Source organism: Peromyscus eremicus, chromosome 8a, assembly GCF_949786415.1.
Source record: "Peromyscus eremicus chromosome 8a, PerEre_H2_v1, whole genome shotgun sequence".
NCBI lineage: Eukaryota > Metazoa > Chordata > Mammalia > Rodentia > Cricetidae > Peromyscus > Peromyscus eremicus.
Window position 1 is genome coordinate 12,011,895 of NC_081423.1, and position 14,795 is coordinate 12,026,689.

A 14,795-nucleotide genomic window follows, 5' to 3' on the forward strand; every position below is an offset into this window, starting at 1 on the left:
AGTCAGGCAAGTCTTTCAGTGGGGAGACTGGGACACCAAGCCAACCACAAGGCCTTTGTCCTGCCTGTAAGGACAATGGTTCTTAAAGTCCTCCAGTCTTGGGAAACTCCTGTCCTCTTCTCCCATAGGCTAGAACTTGTCCCATCCCCAGTTTCCTGTCCTAATGATTTAGGACACAGAGCCTTATCTGATGAATAATTTGGGGCTTGAGATGGCCCCTTAAATGGCCCTGGGTACAGTCACATAGCAGACAGCCTGGAACTTTCCTGCTCCTAACTAGGGAGAGATGGGCTCAGTACTTCCTGCTCTGTTCATCTGTAACTCTTTTTTTTTTTTTTTTTTTGATTTTTCAAGACAGGGTTTCTCTGTGTAGTTTGTTTCCTGTCCTGGAGATCGCTCTGTAGACCAGGCTACCCTTGAACTCACAGAGATCCGCCTGCCTCTGCCTCCAGAGTGCTGGGATTAAAGGCATGGGCCACCACTGCTCAGCTCATCTGTAACTCTTATGAACTCTGAGTGCACCACATATGAAAATGAGTGGTAACAACTTACTACTTACACAGGCAGCCTAGCTTTATGAGGGAGGATAGTGACCAGGACAGGAGAAGGGAAGGGAAGAGGTGGCTGGGAGAACGGAGAACGGGAGGGTCTGGAGAGGAACAGGAGACAATGGCACCTGCTCAATACAGTTACATGGGACCACTGCAAAGCCAGGCCCCATCAGCTTGGTCAACACACATTGAGCTCTTCCTGCAGGCCCTGTGTGGCTTTAAGACAGGCAGGGCTGGATGCTGGCCTCGTTCTGGGGACCTCAGGCCTGCTGAGTTGACCAAGGGTCTTTCTGTGTAAACCCTAACTCAGTGCATGGGTGTAGGTCCAAAAAGTGAAGAGGTACAGGAGGCTCTGGGGGACCTCAAACCACCCCATTTGGTGACAAGGACCACTCAGGCTCATATGGATGCACGGAGTTTATTGGACAGAGATACAGGGTCTTTGAGGCTTTGCCACCTCAAGCCCAAGTCACCTGGTACACTGGTCCCTCCAGGTGGGTGAGCTTGACTGAGAGGAGGTCATACAATATGGGGATGCAGGACTGAGATCTGAGCTCACTACTACTCTTTCTTATCTTCCTTCTGCTCATCATGGTCATCATCTTTTGTTTTTGTCTTTGTGTTCATCTTCATCTTTGTGTTTATCTTTCTTTGTCTTTGTCTTTATCTTTGCTGTCTTCTCTTTGTCAGGGCCAGGGATGGTCGTTGGTTCTTTTTGAGGGTTCTCTGGTCCATGATTCCATTTGAAGCCTAACCCTTGGAGGCAGAAGGGTGATTGCACGCCATTGACAGTCTGTAGATATTGGTCTGGACCTCTACTCTCTTCAAATGTACGTCCCTTTTTTCTACCAAATGAAAACTCAGTCCCCTTGTTGGTAATGAAGGTCAGGGAGTTCAGGCACGATCCCACAGTGCCAAGAACCTTTATTACATGCTCGTCATCATTCAGAAGAAACTCTTCATAACGGCGAGAACGGACTCCTTCAATATCACTCCAGTTATTTTGAAAATTCAGCTGGATGCTGGAGAGAAATCAAGTCAGTGCAACCTCAAGAATTCTTGTTCTTACCCATAACTGTGCCCTCTACTCGTTCTGGTTCACAATTCAGTCTCCAGAAGTGCCCAGCTCTGATATGGCAGCCTAGAGTCCTTCCTCCTTCTGCCTCTTCCACACACGTCCCTTCTCACAGGTCCTCATAGAGTCGGGCTCAGGTCATGTATCTGTGCCTGGGTGGCTAGATCTACCACTGCAGGTCATTCTGAGCCTGAATCCTTTGCAGGGTCTGCCCAAGTCACAGTTTCCCATCTGGAGCCTCCTCCCCTGTCCGACCCAAATGAGGCAGCAGCCACAATGAGACCCCTCTGCTCAGGTCAGCAGACCATACAGGCAGAGTCCAGGGAGACAGGCTCATCTCTTCTAGTGTTGTCAGGAGGGAACAGGAGAGCCCTGGGAGCTGTTCTACCAAGCAAAGAAGTCTTCTACACTATTGCTAATGTGAACTTCCTTCTCTTGCAAGATAAGATACCAAATCAGACTCCAGATAAAACTCAGGAAGAATATCCAATTCAACTGGAATTTCAGATAATCATGAGTAATTTCCATTGTAAGCACATTTTGTGTTGCATGGTTTATTTGCTTATTACTGAAATTGATTTATTATTTATTTTGTGCACGTGTGTGTGTGTGTGTGTGTGTGTGTGTGTGTGTGTGTGTGTATTTGTGTATGTCTATCCATGCAGGCTCACATGTGCCAAGGCCTTAGTGGAGGTGAGAGGAGAACTATTGGATGTTGTTTTCTCCTTCCACTGTCTGGGTTCCATGGTTCAGACTCAGGTCAGATTGGCCAGCAAACACCTTTACCTGCCAGAGCCATCTTGCCAGCCTTTACTTCTATAGTGGTACTGGAGACTGATCCTAGGGTCACACATGTACTAGGTAAGCCACTACCATTTTCCCCACCCATTCTTTCTTTCCTTTTTACTTTATTTGAAACAGGATCTCACTCTGTGGCCAGGATTTCCTTGAACTTCTTCATGGTGGAAACCCTCCTGCCTCAGCCTCCTGAGTTGTGACATTGACATGAGCCACCATGCTGGTCTCCAATCCTCTGTCTGCTTTCTACTCTGAGACAGGGTTTACTAAGTTTTCCAGGTTGACCTGAAAGGCCCTGTAACATAATTTGGCCTCACATTTGATATTGTCTAGCATCAGCGTCTTAGGTAGCTGAGATTACAGGACTGCACCACCAGGCCAGGGTCCAATATTGCATTTTAAAAGTATGGCCATAGACTCTTCAGCAGTTGTGAGGATGAGGAGCGAGGACTCTAGGCTTAATGCCAGCCTGGGATCCATAGGGACACCCTGCCTCATGAAATTGATGGCTATAGACAAAACACAGTGGTATGTCTTGATTTCAACCTCCAATACCACAAAAGTGGTATGGGATTTGTATAAACATGTTGTCAGTTCTGAATTGTGTGTGTTGGCAGTGTATACATGTCTGTTTGCCTGTGTTGTGGAGGCCAAAGTTAGGGGTTGGGTGTCTTTCCTGATCACTGTCCCTGTGTGTGTGTGTCGTGTGTTTGTGTGTGTGTGTGTGTGTGGTGTGTTTGTGTGGTGTTGTGGTGGTGTGTGTGTGTGTGTTTGCTTGTGATGTGGTAAGTGATGTTTGTTGTGTGTGAAGTGTGTGGTGTGTGATGTGTGTGGTGTGGTGATGTGTGTGTTGTTGTAGTGGTGGTGGAGTGTGTGTGTGTGTGTGTGTCTGTCTGTCTGTCTGTGATGCATGTTTTGAGCATGCAGAGGCTAGAGCAGGGCACTGACTATCTTTCTCTCTGGCTATCTGCCTTATTGCTTGGAGACAAGGTCTCTCACTGAATGGAAGTTCAGTGTTGGAGCTAGACTGGCTGGCCCAAGAGCTCCTGAGATGTTCCTGTGGCTGCCCCAGTGCTTAACTCACAGTCCCTCCATCTTCCTTTTGCATGGGTTCTGGGAATCCAACTCAGGTCTTCGTGTTTGCAGAGCAAATGCTCTTTCTTACTTTCTGCCATTTTTCCAGGTATGCCACCTTATTTTTCCTAGGCAGAGTCTCCAAGTGACCCTGGAATTGCATTTTGGGTAAGACTCTGGCCAGCTGAGTCCAGCAGGATCTCCCTGTCTCTGCTCCCACAGCTTTAGGTTTACAGACTTGTGCTGCTGTTCTCAGCTTTCACACGTGTCCTGGGCCCCAAACTTAGGGCCTTGCACTTGCACAGCAAACACCGTATCTGCCCATCCTTCTCCCTGTTTCCCAACTTCAAATGTTTAAAGAATTAAGATGACCTCAATATTACACAGGAGACACAGTAAAAGAACATCCATTGATCATCTGTGCTGTCTTTCCGTATGCTGTGAATATGTGTTGCTACCATTGGTTAATAAAGAGACTGCTTTGGCCTGTGGTTACAGCCAGGAGGAAATCAAAGCAGAGATACAGGGAGAAGAAAGACGGAGTGAGGGGAGATGCTCCAAGCCGCCAAGGGAGCAAGATGTACCAGAACACAGTAAAGACACGAGACTCAAGGCGATACATAGATGAACAGAAATAGATTGATTTAAGATGTAATAGCTAGCTAGCAATAAGCCTGAGCCATTGACCAAACAGTTTGTAATTAATATTAAGCCTCTGAATGATTATTATAAAAACGGCTCCTGCAGGACCTGGCAGGACTGAGAAACTTCCATCTACACATCTGAAATTCTATTAACCTTGGGGACTGTGCTTGCATTTAACAAGCTTGGCAACAATAGCACAAGGCCTTTGAGGCATTCTAGGAGAACAGCAGACCTCATGAGGCAGAAGCTGGTGAGGACAGTCAAGCTCTGGCCTGTCCCTAGGGAATGGCTGGCCTTTCTAGAGCAGAGCAAAAGTCCAGAATGGCAGGGTGAACCGCACATCATTTCATGTCCTGTGAAGGTCATTTCATGTCCTGTGAAAGCCAGGACATCTCTCAGACCATGTAAGCAGTTCCTGTGACCTCCAAGGAGCACTAGGACCACCAGAATTATGGGAGGAGAGACCCTTCAGCCTCTATGATCCTTTCTGAATCACAAAGTTAGAGGTACCTCTCCACCTGCCTCCCTGAGGATTGTCTAGTCTGGGCCTAGCCTGGGCATTCCAGATCTGAGTGGGCTAGCTCAGGTGAGGGTTCTAGACAAGCCACAGGAGCAGGCACAACTGGGGACTGCTACAGGAAGCCAAGGAGCCAGAACCCTACTCACCCCTTGAGGCGTCTGGCCAGTGTATAGAAGATCCGGATGGCCTTGATTTCCCCCTGCTCTTCACCATGAATGTAGAAATAGCTGCCGATTGTATTGCCCAGTATATCTGGGGAAAGTGAGGCAGAAAACACTCAGGGCCACTCTCTCACTCAGAGGCCCCTCTTCTTTGAACAGGACACAGGAGGTGAGGGCCACAAGGAGGTAAGGTACTCACTCTGGGCTCTGCAGGTGGCACCAGCAAGGACAGCCAAGGTCAGCAACAACAGCATGGCTCCTGAGGGTTTGGGACACAAGTCTGGTGCTTAGAGCCACAGGGAGATGACAAGACTTCAGAAAGGCTCTGAGGAAAAGACTCAGATTTAAGGGACCTCCATACCCCAGATTGAGACAAGGGAACATTTGAGAACCCTCTTTTTCCACATCTCTAAAGGCTTCAGAAGGGCCCAGGGATGGTTTCCCCCACATGCCCACACTGCAACCCCCCAATGTCACTGTGCTTCCATTCCAACTCAGCTCTTAGCAAGAGATCCCATGATGTCATATCACACTGGGCTCCCCAAAGTCTAAAGCTACTCCTGGAGAAACACCATGTTCCAAACCCCTCCATCTGTCCCTCATGGTTCAGTCTCTATCTGGCTCAACCCATCCTCCGTTTCCCCTCTGGCCTCTCCTGCTGCACCAGGCTGGACTGCTGCTCCTTCCTTACCTGTGCTGTGTGGTCTGAGCCCCTTGGGTGGTTCCTTTATATCGACACCACTTAACTATTGTACCTGTGGGACCTCCACAGTCCCACCCTTGGCAGGGTTTCCTGCAAGAATATGGGTATATATCCGGGACATCCTGGGACACTATTTGTGTTCCTCATCTCTGCTTTTGAACAAATGAACCTCACAGTCCATGCTGTCCTCTGCATTTGCAGAGGACATCCTGTTGAATCCTACCAGGGCACAGAAGTTTCAGAACTGAAAGTGGGAGAATGTGGTCACACTGTTGATTTCCATAAATCCAGACTAAGCAGGTTCCTACAGCCAAGAAATATGATTGTCTCCAGCATATGAGATATGCAGAGTCCTGAGCATATGTGAGGGGAAATCAGATGCATCCTGCTCATGGCTTCTCAGGGAAAAATGGGTCCAGGTCTGTACTGGGAGAATGTGCCGCATAGGTCCCACCGCCCTTCCTTTTATGGGTTGTTACCTAAGATCTTTTCAGAGTTTTCACTTAAAACACCTGCGCCATGCATATCCCTTCCACACACTGCTCATAGCAGCTCCCACCAACTGAGCAGACAGAGTTCTCAACATAGCCCTCAGTTCTCCAGGCAGCCTGAGGCTGGCATCAATACGGTGCCCATTTTATAACCTAAGAAAAGGAGGTACCAAGTGGTTTAGCCCTGGTGTGTCAGCCTCTCCTTGGGACCCACAGATTCTTTCTGCCTCCACCTCTCTGGGACACATGCCTCATCCTCTAGTTCCCAGGAAGTCTGGCCCCAGGTGGACAGTTGTATGGAGGTGGCCAACTCTACCATAGCACCCTCCTGAGCTTGAATCTTTTGCAGGGTCTGTCCAGCTCACAGTTTCCCATCTGGAGCCTCTTCCCCTTTCACCCCAAAGGAGGCACCAGCCACAGTGAGACCCCTCTGCTCAGGCAAGTAGACCAGAGATGGACCTTGACCTCAGTGGGCGTTCTCTGGGACCAGCAAGACAGAACCTCCTCTCCTGGTGTTGTTCAGTGGGAGCTGGAGGTCTCTGGCAGCTGTTGTACTAAGCAAAGAGGAGAAGTCCCCTCTCCACGTCGTCTAGACTATTCTTAACCCCAGGTTTGTTGTTCGTTGCTAAGATGCATCCCAAATCAGCCAGCCTCCACAGGAAATGTAGAAAGGATATCCAATTCAATTTGATTTTAGATAACCAATGCATAATATTTTTGTGGAAGTATAGCCCAGGCATTTACCGATTTTTTACTTGTTGGACATTGTTATTGAATGGGGAGTACCTTGTGCCATGGCATGCTTGCAGAGGTCAGAGAACAGTTTGTTGAAGTCAGTTCTCTCTTTCCCTTGGGTAAGCTCAGGGACCAACCTCAGACTGCCAAGCTTGGCAGCAAGACCCTTACCTGCAGAGTAATTCCAGGCCATCACCTACTTATTTGGAAGTTCTGAGAGTTGAATAGAGCCTGACATATGCTATTTGTCTCTCTGTTTGTCTTTCAATCTGTCTTTCAGTCTGTCTTTCAGTCTATATCTATCTATCTATCTATCTATCTATCTATCTATCTATCTATCTATCTATCTATCTATGTACCTACTTAACTTGTTTTTTAAACAGGGTCTCACAGATTGAGATTAAACAGATTGGCCTTGACCTTCTTCATGGTGGAAACCTTCCTGCCTCAGCCTCCTGAGTCCTGACATTATGGGCATGAGCCTCCATGCCAGGCTCCAATCCTCTTTTTACTTTATATTTTGAGACAGAGTTCCACTAAGCTGTCCAAGTTGACCTTGAAGTGACTCTGTAGCCAGATTGGTCTGGATTTGTGATCCTCTTGTGCCAACCTCCTAGGATTGCAGGACTGGACCACAAACCAGGCTCCAAACGTTTCATTTTTAAAGTCTAACTACAGCTGAGTGTGGTGTTGCCTGTCTGTGATCTCCAGCACTTGTGAGGAAGAGATGGACAATCCAGGCTTAAGGCTAGCCTGGGCTACATAGTGAGACCCTGTAGACATAGCACAGAATTAAAATATGCTTCTGTTGTCATTACTGAAGTGTGTGTATGAATGCACGTGTTCGAGCATGTGTGGGAGCACATGCATGTTACATATGCATGTGACTATGCAGAGGTCAGAGCAGGACACAGAGTTTCTTCTTTTATCTCTGTCTACCTTAGTGCCTGGTGACATGTCTCTCACTGGCCTTCCAGTTTTCCCCTGGGCTGCCTGGCTGGCCAAAGCGCTCTTGATATCTGCCTGCCTCTTTGCCTGCCATGTCCCATACTGAGGTTATAGATACTCATAGCCATTCAGGATTTTTTTTTTAACCTGAGTGCTGGGTATCCCAACTCAGGTCCTCAGGTTTGTGGAGGAAGTGCTCTTACTCGTGGGGCCTTCTCGCCAGCTCCCCAACCTTATTTTTTGAGACAGGGTCACTGAACCTGGAGCTTTGTATTTGGGCTAGAATTATGTGGGTGCCGGGAATTCAAACTTAGGGCCTTACACTGCACAGCAAGCACTTTTACTCACTCAACTATCTCCTCAGTACCCCATATTCAGTTTTTAAAGAATAAGGATATGCTAAACATTGTACAGGCCAAGACACCTTTCAAGAGTGTTCACTGTTTGTCTGCAATTTGATTGACCTGGGGGACTGTGCTTGTATTTGACAAACTTGGCAACAGTAACCCAAGATCCCAAGATCCTTAGGGTGCTGTAGGAGAAAGGCAGAGCCCTAGAGGTGGACACTGATGAGGACAGTCAAAATCTGGCCTGTCCCAGGGGACTGGTTGGCCTCTGGAGCAGAGCAAAGGTCCAAAGAAAGGGTCTGCACACCTGGGGTCTGCAAAGCTCTCAGCTCACATGAGCAGTTTCTGTCACTACCAAGAGGCCCTAAGGCCACCAGACTTAACTGGAAGAGAGACCTTCCAGCTTCTATGATCACTTCTGATCCCAAAGTCCCTCCCCATGTGCCTCTCTTATGAGGGGTATCAGCCCTTCCCAAGCCTGGGCATTCCAGCCCTGAGTGGGTTAGCTCAGACCAAAGTGAAGAGCAAGAGACATGGGTAAGGAAGATCAGTGAATCTTCTAAGTAGATAAGCCACAGGAGGTGGGCACAGCCAGGGCATGCTAAGGAAGCCCAGGAGCCATAACCCTACTCACCCCTGATGATGTCCTGGATTTCCACCCTGCCCTTAACCTCTGATTGCCTTGTGTCTCTGAAGAAAGGGAGACAAAATGGAAGGCATTAAGAGAGAGCTAGAGCCAATCCTCACCTCCAGAGTTGACCAGGCAGCTGTGTGGAGGCCTGTGGATTGTGGAGACAATGAAGAAGACAGAACAGAGTCGAGAGGACGGCCAGTCAATGCCGGACAGTGCCTGAGTTGATTTCACAGCCAGCTTATATACAAACTTGCAGGGCAGAAGTAGAACAGTGCATAGCACAGGCATTCAACCATTGTCTACCCTGTCCTTGGGTCAAGGAGCAGGCTGTATCATTTTCTATCTTGATGTACCTCCCAGATGGATGTCAGCAGCCTGAGGCCAGCAGCAGCAGCTTGTGTCTAGCTAGACAGTGTGTTCCTTCCCATGGGCTACTCAGGACTTTCTCACAGCCCTTGAGCAAGCAAGCCTGAACTCTAATGACTCAGAATAGACTTCAGATTCAAATTGGGAAACTAAGTCACTGTGGGCTCCCACAGTTCCTCCTTTTTTAATATTTGAGTTGAAGCCGTAGTAGTCTAGATTATATATCCTTTTTTATTGATTACATAGGCTGATTTTCCATTAGATGAGCCATTAGTAGAAATCAAAGCAGCATCTTTTATTGGAATTTGTATTATTATTTTAGGGAAAATTAAAGAATGTATCTATGCAAAGTGTAATAATTTACCAGCAGGAAAATGATTATCAATTTGACCTAAAACTTGAGCAAAAGCAATTGCTCAAGAATCATTATTTTGAAATAGCCAATCAATTTGTTGTTGAGTGAATGGCATATTAATAATCTCAGGCTCTTTGCCAAAATATTTTTTAGATTTAATTTGACTCTTTTGTATTAGACATGTTACAGGTTGTTAATATGAATTTAACATTTTAACTGATGGAAGAGGAAGATGTAACCATAAAAGAGGACTGTTTTGTCATAATATTGCTGTAGGAGTAAGTCTGGTGGGCAGGATATATGTTTGTCAAGGTTGATCCTAATCAATGTAATGTATTTGTTGACACTGAATAGCATTTTCAACCTGTGAAATAAACATGTCTTTTTTTTTTTTTTTTTTTTTTTTGGTTTTTCGAGACAGGGTTTGTCTGTGTACCTTTGTGCCTTTTCCTGGAACTCACTTGGTAGCCCAGGCTGGCCTCGAACTCACAGAGATCTGCCTGGCTCTGCCTCCCGAGTGTTGGGATTAAAGGCATGAGCCACCACCGCCTGGCCCTCTCTTTTTTTTTTTTTAAATTAATTGTCTAGGCTAATTAGGATCATTATCTCTTGTTAAAATATCACATAAAGTTTCTAAATCATCTGTAGATAATTTTTCAATAAAATTGTAAACATTGAATATCCCTTAATAACTTCTGAAAATTATTTAATGTTTTCAACCTATCTTTTTTATTTTTTATTTATTTATTTATTTTTGTTTTTTTCAAGACAGGTTTTCTCTGTGTAGCTTTGTGTCTTTCCTTGATCTTGCTCTCTAGACCTCGAACTCACAAAGATCCGCCTGCCTCTGCCTCCTGAGTGCTGGGATTAAAGGCGTGCTCAACCACCAGCCAGCCTCAACCTATCTTTTTATCTTTAATTGTTGAGGCTTTAGCTTTTTGGAATATAATATATAATTTAAATATTGAAAAGGCAGAATCTTCAGCTATTTTTTAAATTAAATACCAACCAGAATTAACCTGATATGGTTAAATCTCCCACATATCTTATAATTTTCCTTTGAATTTAGTATAGTTTATATCTACTTTGGCCTTCTGTAATTTTTATGTACCTTTAGGCTAGGCCTTTTTCTATGTTCTTTTGGATAAGCCAGACATGAACAATTTTTTTTAATTATAGTCTTTTGACATCTCTTGCTTTTTAGTAAACATGCAAATTTTCATTAAAGTCCTTTTTCTTGTGGTTTCTTTTCAGCAGTTTAGAACACTGTATAGGTATAACATTTCAAAAAAAATAGAATCATATAAATATATATGCATATATCATAATAAAAACTTACATTTGCATGAAGATATAAAAACCTGAATCAATGTGAAACATTTGAGATTAGTAGCACTTTTTTTTTAATCTTAATCAATGAAGGGGCCCAACCCTGTTTTAATATGGGGATGAGAGTATGTTTATGTGTTTTCACAGGAAGAAAATGAAGCTCATTGGCTGCCTGAGCATTTAATATGATATATGGAACAGAGAAATGCTGGTCCTGATGTTGCTGATGGTCATCCAGAAGTGCCAGAGTGAGACCTATTGGCCCTATATTTCTGATCCTCCTGTGTTACATCCTGTGATTTAGGAAGGAAGGAAGGGAGATTGTGGTCACAGTCAATGATACCCAGTGATTAGATCAACTTGCTATTCAAGAATTCCTGATTGCTCAAAATTTTTGTTATTTTGGATATGATAAAAGAATTCATTTATGTTTTGCAAAAGAAATACTACTTTAGATGGATGTCTTGGAAAGTTTTCAAAACAAATAACGGGGCATGATAAACTATGTACCGGTTATACAAAGTTATTGCTCCCCCAAAGTAATTGGGGAAGTAATATTTCACTCCTTCAATGATTTCCTCCATGCACAAAAGAATTATGAGAGTCTAACAGAACTTTGTTATGGAGGTGATGTACAGGCATTGTTCCTTTAAAATACAACATCACATGGACACAACAATATATTCTTGACTGGTCTGGAAATCAAGATGATTATAATGACTCTTATTCTATGTCTACAGCTGAATCTTGGGACCAAGGACTGTCAGCTGGAATTTGGTATTCCAGTACAGGATTTTCACAAACTTATGTTGGAAACTTGATCCTGCCATGGGGACAATGACAGGACATTCTAGTTCTTCAAAACCCATTTGTCGCCAGGCATCAGTGGTGCATGCCTTTAATCCTAGCACTAGGGTGGCAGAGCCAGATGGATCTCTGTGAGTTTGAGGCCAGCCTGGTATACAGAGCAAGAACCAGGACAGGCTCCAAAACTATACAGAAACCATATCTCGAAAAACTGTTGGACCCCAAAATCTAGGGTCTCGAGTGGGCGCCCCAAGACCCCAGACTCAGGTCCAGTTGATGCAACAGCAAGAGGTATTTATTTAAGAAGCGACTGTACAGACAGGCAAACTCTTGTCCTGAGAGCAAGAACTGCATCTTACTGCAGCCCCATGGGGGCTTTTAAAGGAAAAACCCACGAAAGCCATAAGATTACAATTCTCATACAATTTCATTTCACAAGATCATGGTCTGATCACAGAGTGGGTTTAGTCACATCCACATATATATTCTTCCTGAAACCTCAAGGGGGGTATCAGGACAGGAGTGGAGTTTACACAAAGGTCACAGTGGTCCTTCCTGGAACACTTGCAACTATCCAAGTTACAGTTGAGCACTTCTCTTAACAGGAATCTTTTTACATTGTTACATTGTTACAGGTTGAATAATGGCTGAGTCAGGCTGCCCTTGGAACTAGATTTTTAGTTTCTCATTTCCTGGGGCTTGTGGGGTGTAAGCCTGAAGGGTTAGGGTCTTTCAAAACCAAAAAACATTTAAAAAAAAACCTGTTTGTCCTTTGATTGAGACGGTTTCAGCTTATGTTACATTGCCCTATGTCTTTTTAGTTGGAGAGGTAAATACTTTTATAAATAGTTCTATGTTTACTATATCATGTTTTAATTGCATTTTCACTAATTATATTTCTCAAATAATCATACTCATATAATAATGTTCAAACAACCTTCTTTTATAATAAAGACAATATATATAAATGATCCATGATTTGATGATAAATGGTTACAAATGATTTAAAAAGCTTTAGATAGATAAGAGCATGTTGTTGGATTAGTTATAGCAGAAATTGCAGCCCTTGTTACCATGCTGGTTACTACTATGATTGTTTCTACTATGTGCTATTAAGGCTTTGTCTCAGTCCATTCAGACAGTGGATTTTGTTAATCAGTTATCTAAGAATGTTTCTATGACATTAAAAACACAATAAGATATAGATATAAGAATGGAACATAAATTGAATGCCTTATATGAGATGGCACAATTTTTGGGAGATGAGCTCCAAAGCCTAAAACTGGAATACATTTAAAATGCTATGCTAATAATGAATGGAATTATATTACATCTTCTATATATAATGAAAATGTTGTTGGATGGGAAAGTGTTAAGGCACATATTAAAGGAAGTTGGCATGATTATAATGAATCTTGAGATTTGGCTAAATTGCATCAAGAGATTACAAAAATAAAAAAGGCTAAATTAGATTTTTATATGGCTAAAACAGCTGAAAAATGTTGGAACAATTTAAAAAGGTTATTCCATCATGCTCACCATTTACTTCACTCTCAAGTTACATTATAATTATTGGGATATATGTCTTAATAGGATTAATCTGTTTGCCTATGGTTTTCAAGCTGATTACAAACTTGCTATGAAAATTGGGCTCAGAACTTCATGGAGTAAAACTCCACATATTCCCCTGACTTATGATACCAGAGGATGACAACCAAAGACAGGAAAGTTTTTTTGTCCCCTTTCAACCTAAGACAGTAAGTACATGAATGATGGAACTCATGCTCCCATGATGGGTAAGATTGGTGTGTGGTAAGGAAACACCTAAGACAGGCACAGTCATCTAAGGACTCAATGGAGTCTTAAAATAACTAAAAAAGGAGGAATTGTGGGAGCCCACAACTGACTTAGTTTCCCAGTTTGAATCTGAAGTCTATTCTGAGTCAATAGAGTTCAGGCTTGCTTGCTCTGGCTGGCAAGAGTCTTACCCCAAATGCAATTCCAGGGTCACTTGGACATTCTGCCTAAGAAAAATAAAATGGCATACCTGGGAAAATGGCAGAGAAAGTAAGAAAGAGCATTTGCTCTGCAAACACGAAGACCTGAGTTGGATTCCCAGAACCCATGCAAAAGGAAGATGGAGGGACTGTGAGTTAAGCACTGGGGCAGCAACAGGAACATCTCAGGAGCTCTTGGGCCAGCCAGTCTAGCTGCAACACTGTCTCCAAGCAATAAGGCAGATAGAAAGATAGTCAGTGCCCTGCTCTAGCCTCTACAGACACACACACACCACCACCACCATCACCACCACCACCACCATAACAACAACAACAAACACACCACCACACCACACAAACCACCACTCTACACGTACCACCAAACCACACATCACATACCACACATCACATACAACACACACCACCACACCACACACACACACACACACACACACACACACACACACACACACATGCACACTCAAGGAGAATGATCAGGGAATATCACCAACACCACAACAGGGACAAACAGACATGTATAATAGCCTACACACACAATTCAGAACTGATGACATGGTTATACTTCCCCTACCACTTTTGGGGTATTGAGGGTTGAAATCAAGACATATCACTGTGTTTTATCTATAACCATCAATTTCATGAGACAGGGTGTTCCTATGGATCCCAGGCTGGCATTAAGCTTAGAGTCCTTGCACCTCATCCTCACAACTGCTGGGGAGTGTTGTGTGCCACAGGAATACATTATAAGAACTCAGCTGGTTATGACAAAGTCACTACCTGGAGGGATCAAGGAGTTCCTCCAGAGGAAGCCAAATTCCAAGGAGCTTTTGGTTTTATTTGGCTTGTTATATATCAGCTGTCTTCTGTTATGAAAATCATGTGTGCCTTCATAGTTTTCCCAATTGATTTTTCCCTGAGAAGGGCTAACAGTGTGGGCTGTTCACTCTCTGGACATACACATTCAAGGTATTTGGAGAACGGCCTTAGGATATTCTTCTTCTGGAATCAGATATCTTCCTTAGCCATTTTCAAGGACTAACAGTAATAACAGTCCACATGCAAGTCTCTTGATTTAAGATAAATTCCACAAGGAGACACCACCTAGGTCAGGTGTATGTTAAGTAATAGCTTTACACAATTTAGCTCGGACCCTCCTTTCTTACAGCCTTACTAACTTTATAGACCTCTAACTCCTTACCTAACCACTTCTAGGAATATTTAGATAACTTTCTGTGCTG

General features: G+C 44.0%; 2 protein-coding genes across 2 annotated transcripts in view; one reads left to right on the forward strand and one right to left on the reverse strand.

Moving 5' to 3' along the window:
- Positions 1-14,795, forward strand: part of LOC131916698 (prostatic spermine-binding protein-like) — a 45,927-nt gene that overhangs the window by 28,477 nt on the left and 2,655 nt on the right. The window lies entirely within an intron of this gene.
- On the reverse strand, positions 954-8,928 carry LOC131916700 (prostatic spermine-binding protein-like). Its single transcript, XM_059270161.1, has 4 exons — positions 8,796-8,928; positions 5,024-5,149; positions 4,810-4,915; positions 954-1,573 (listed from the first exon to the last, which is right to left on the reverse strand). Exons 2-4 carry the CDS (start codon positions 5,076-5,078, stop codon positions 1,150-1,152), a joined length of 585 nt encoding a protein of 194 aa, XP_059126144.1. The 5' UTR covers positions 5,079-5,149; positions 8,796-8,928; the 3' UTR covers positions 954-1,149.

Bases quoted from the DNA above. Each gene is read 5' to 3' on its own strand.
- LOC131916700 (XM_059270161.1), bottom strand. From the start codon at position 5,078: ATGCTGTTGTTGCTGACCTTGGCTGTCCTTGCTGGTGCCACCTGCAGA. The intron at 4,916-5,023 runs GTGAGTACCTTA...CACTTTCCCCAG, and splicing joins TGCCACCTGCAGAGCCCAGA to ATATACTGGGCAATACAATC. The intron at 1,574-4,809 runs GTGAGTAGGGTT...ATTTCTCTCCAG, and splicing joins CTGGCCAGACGCCTCAAGGG to CATCCAGCTGAATTTTCAAA.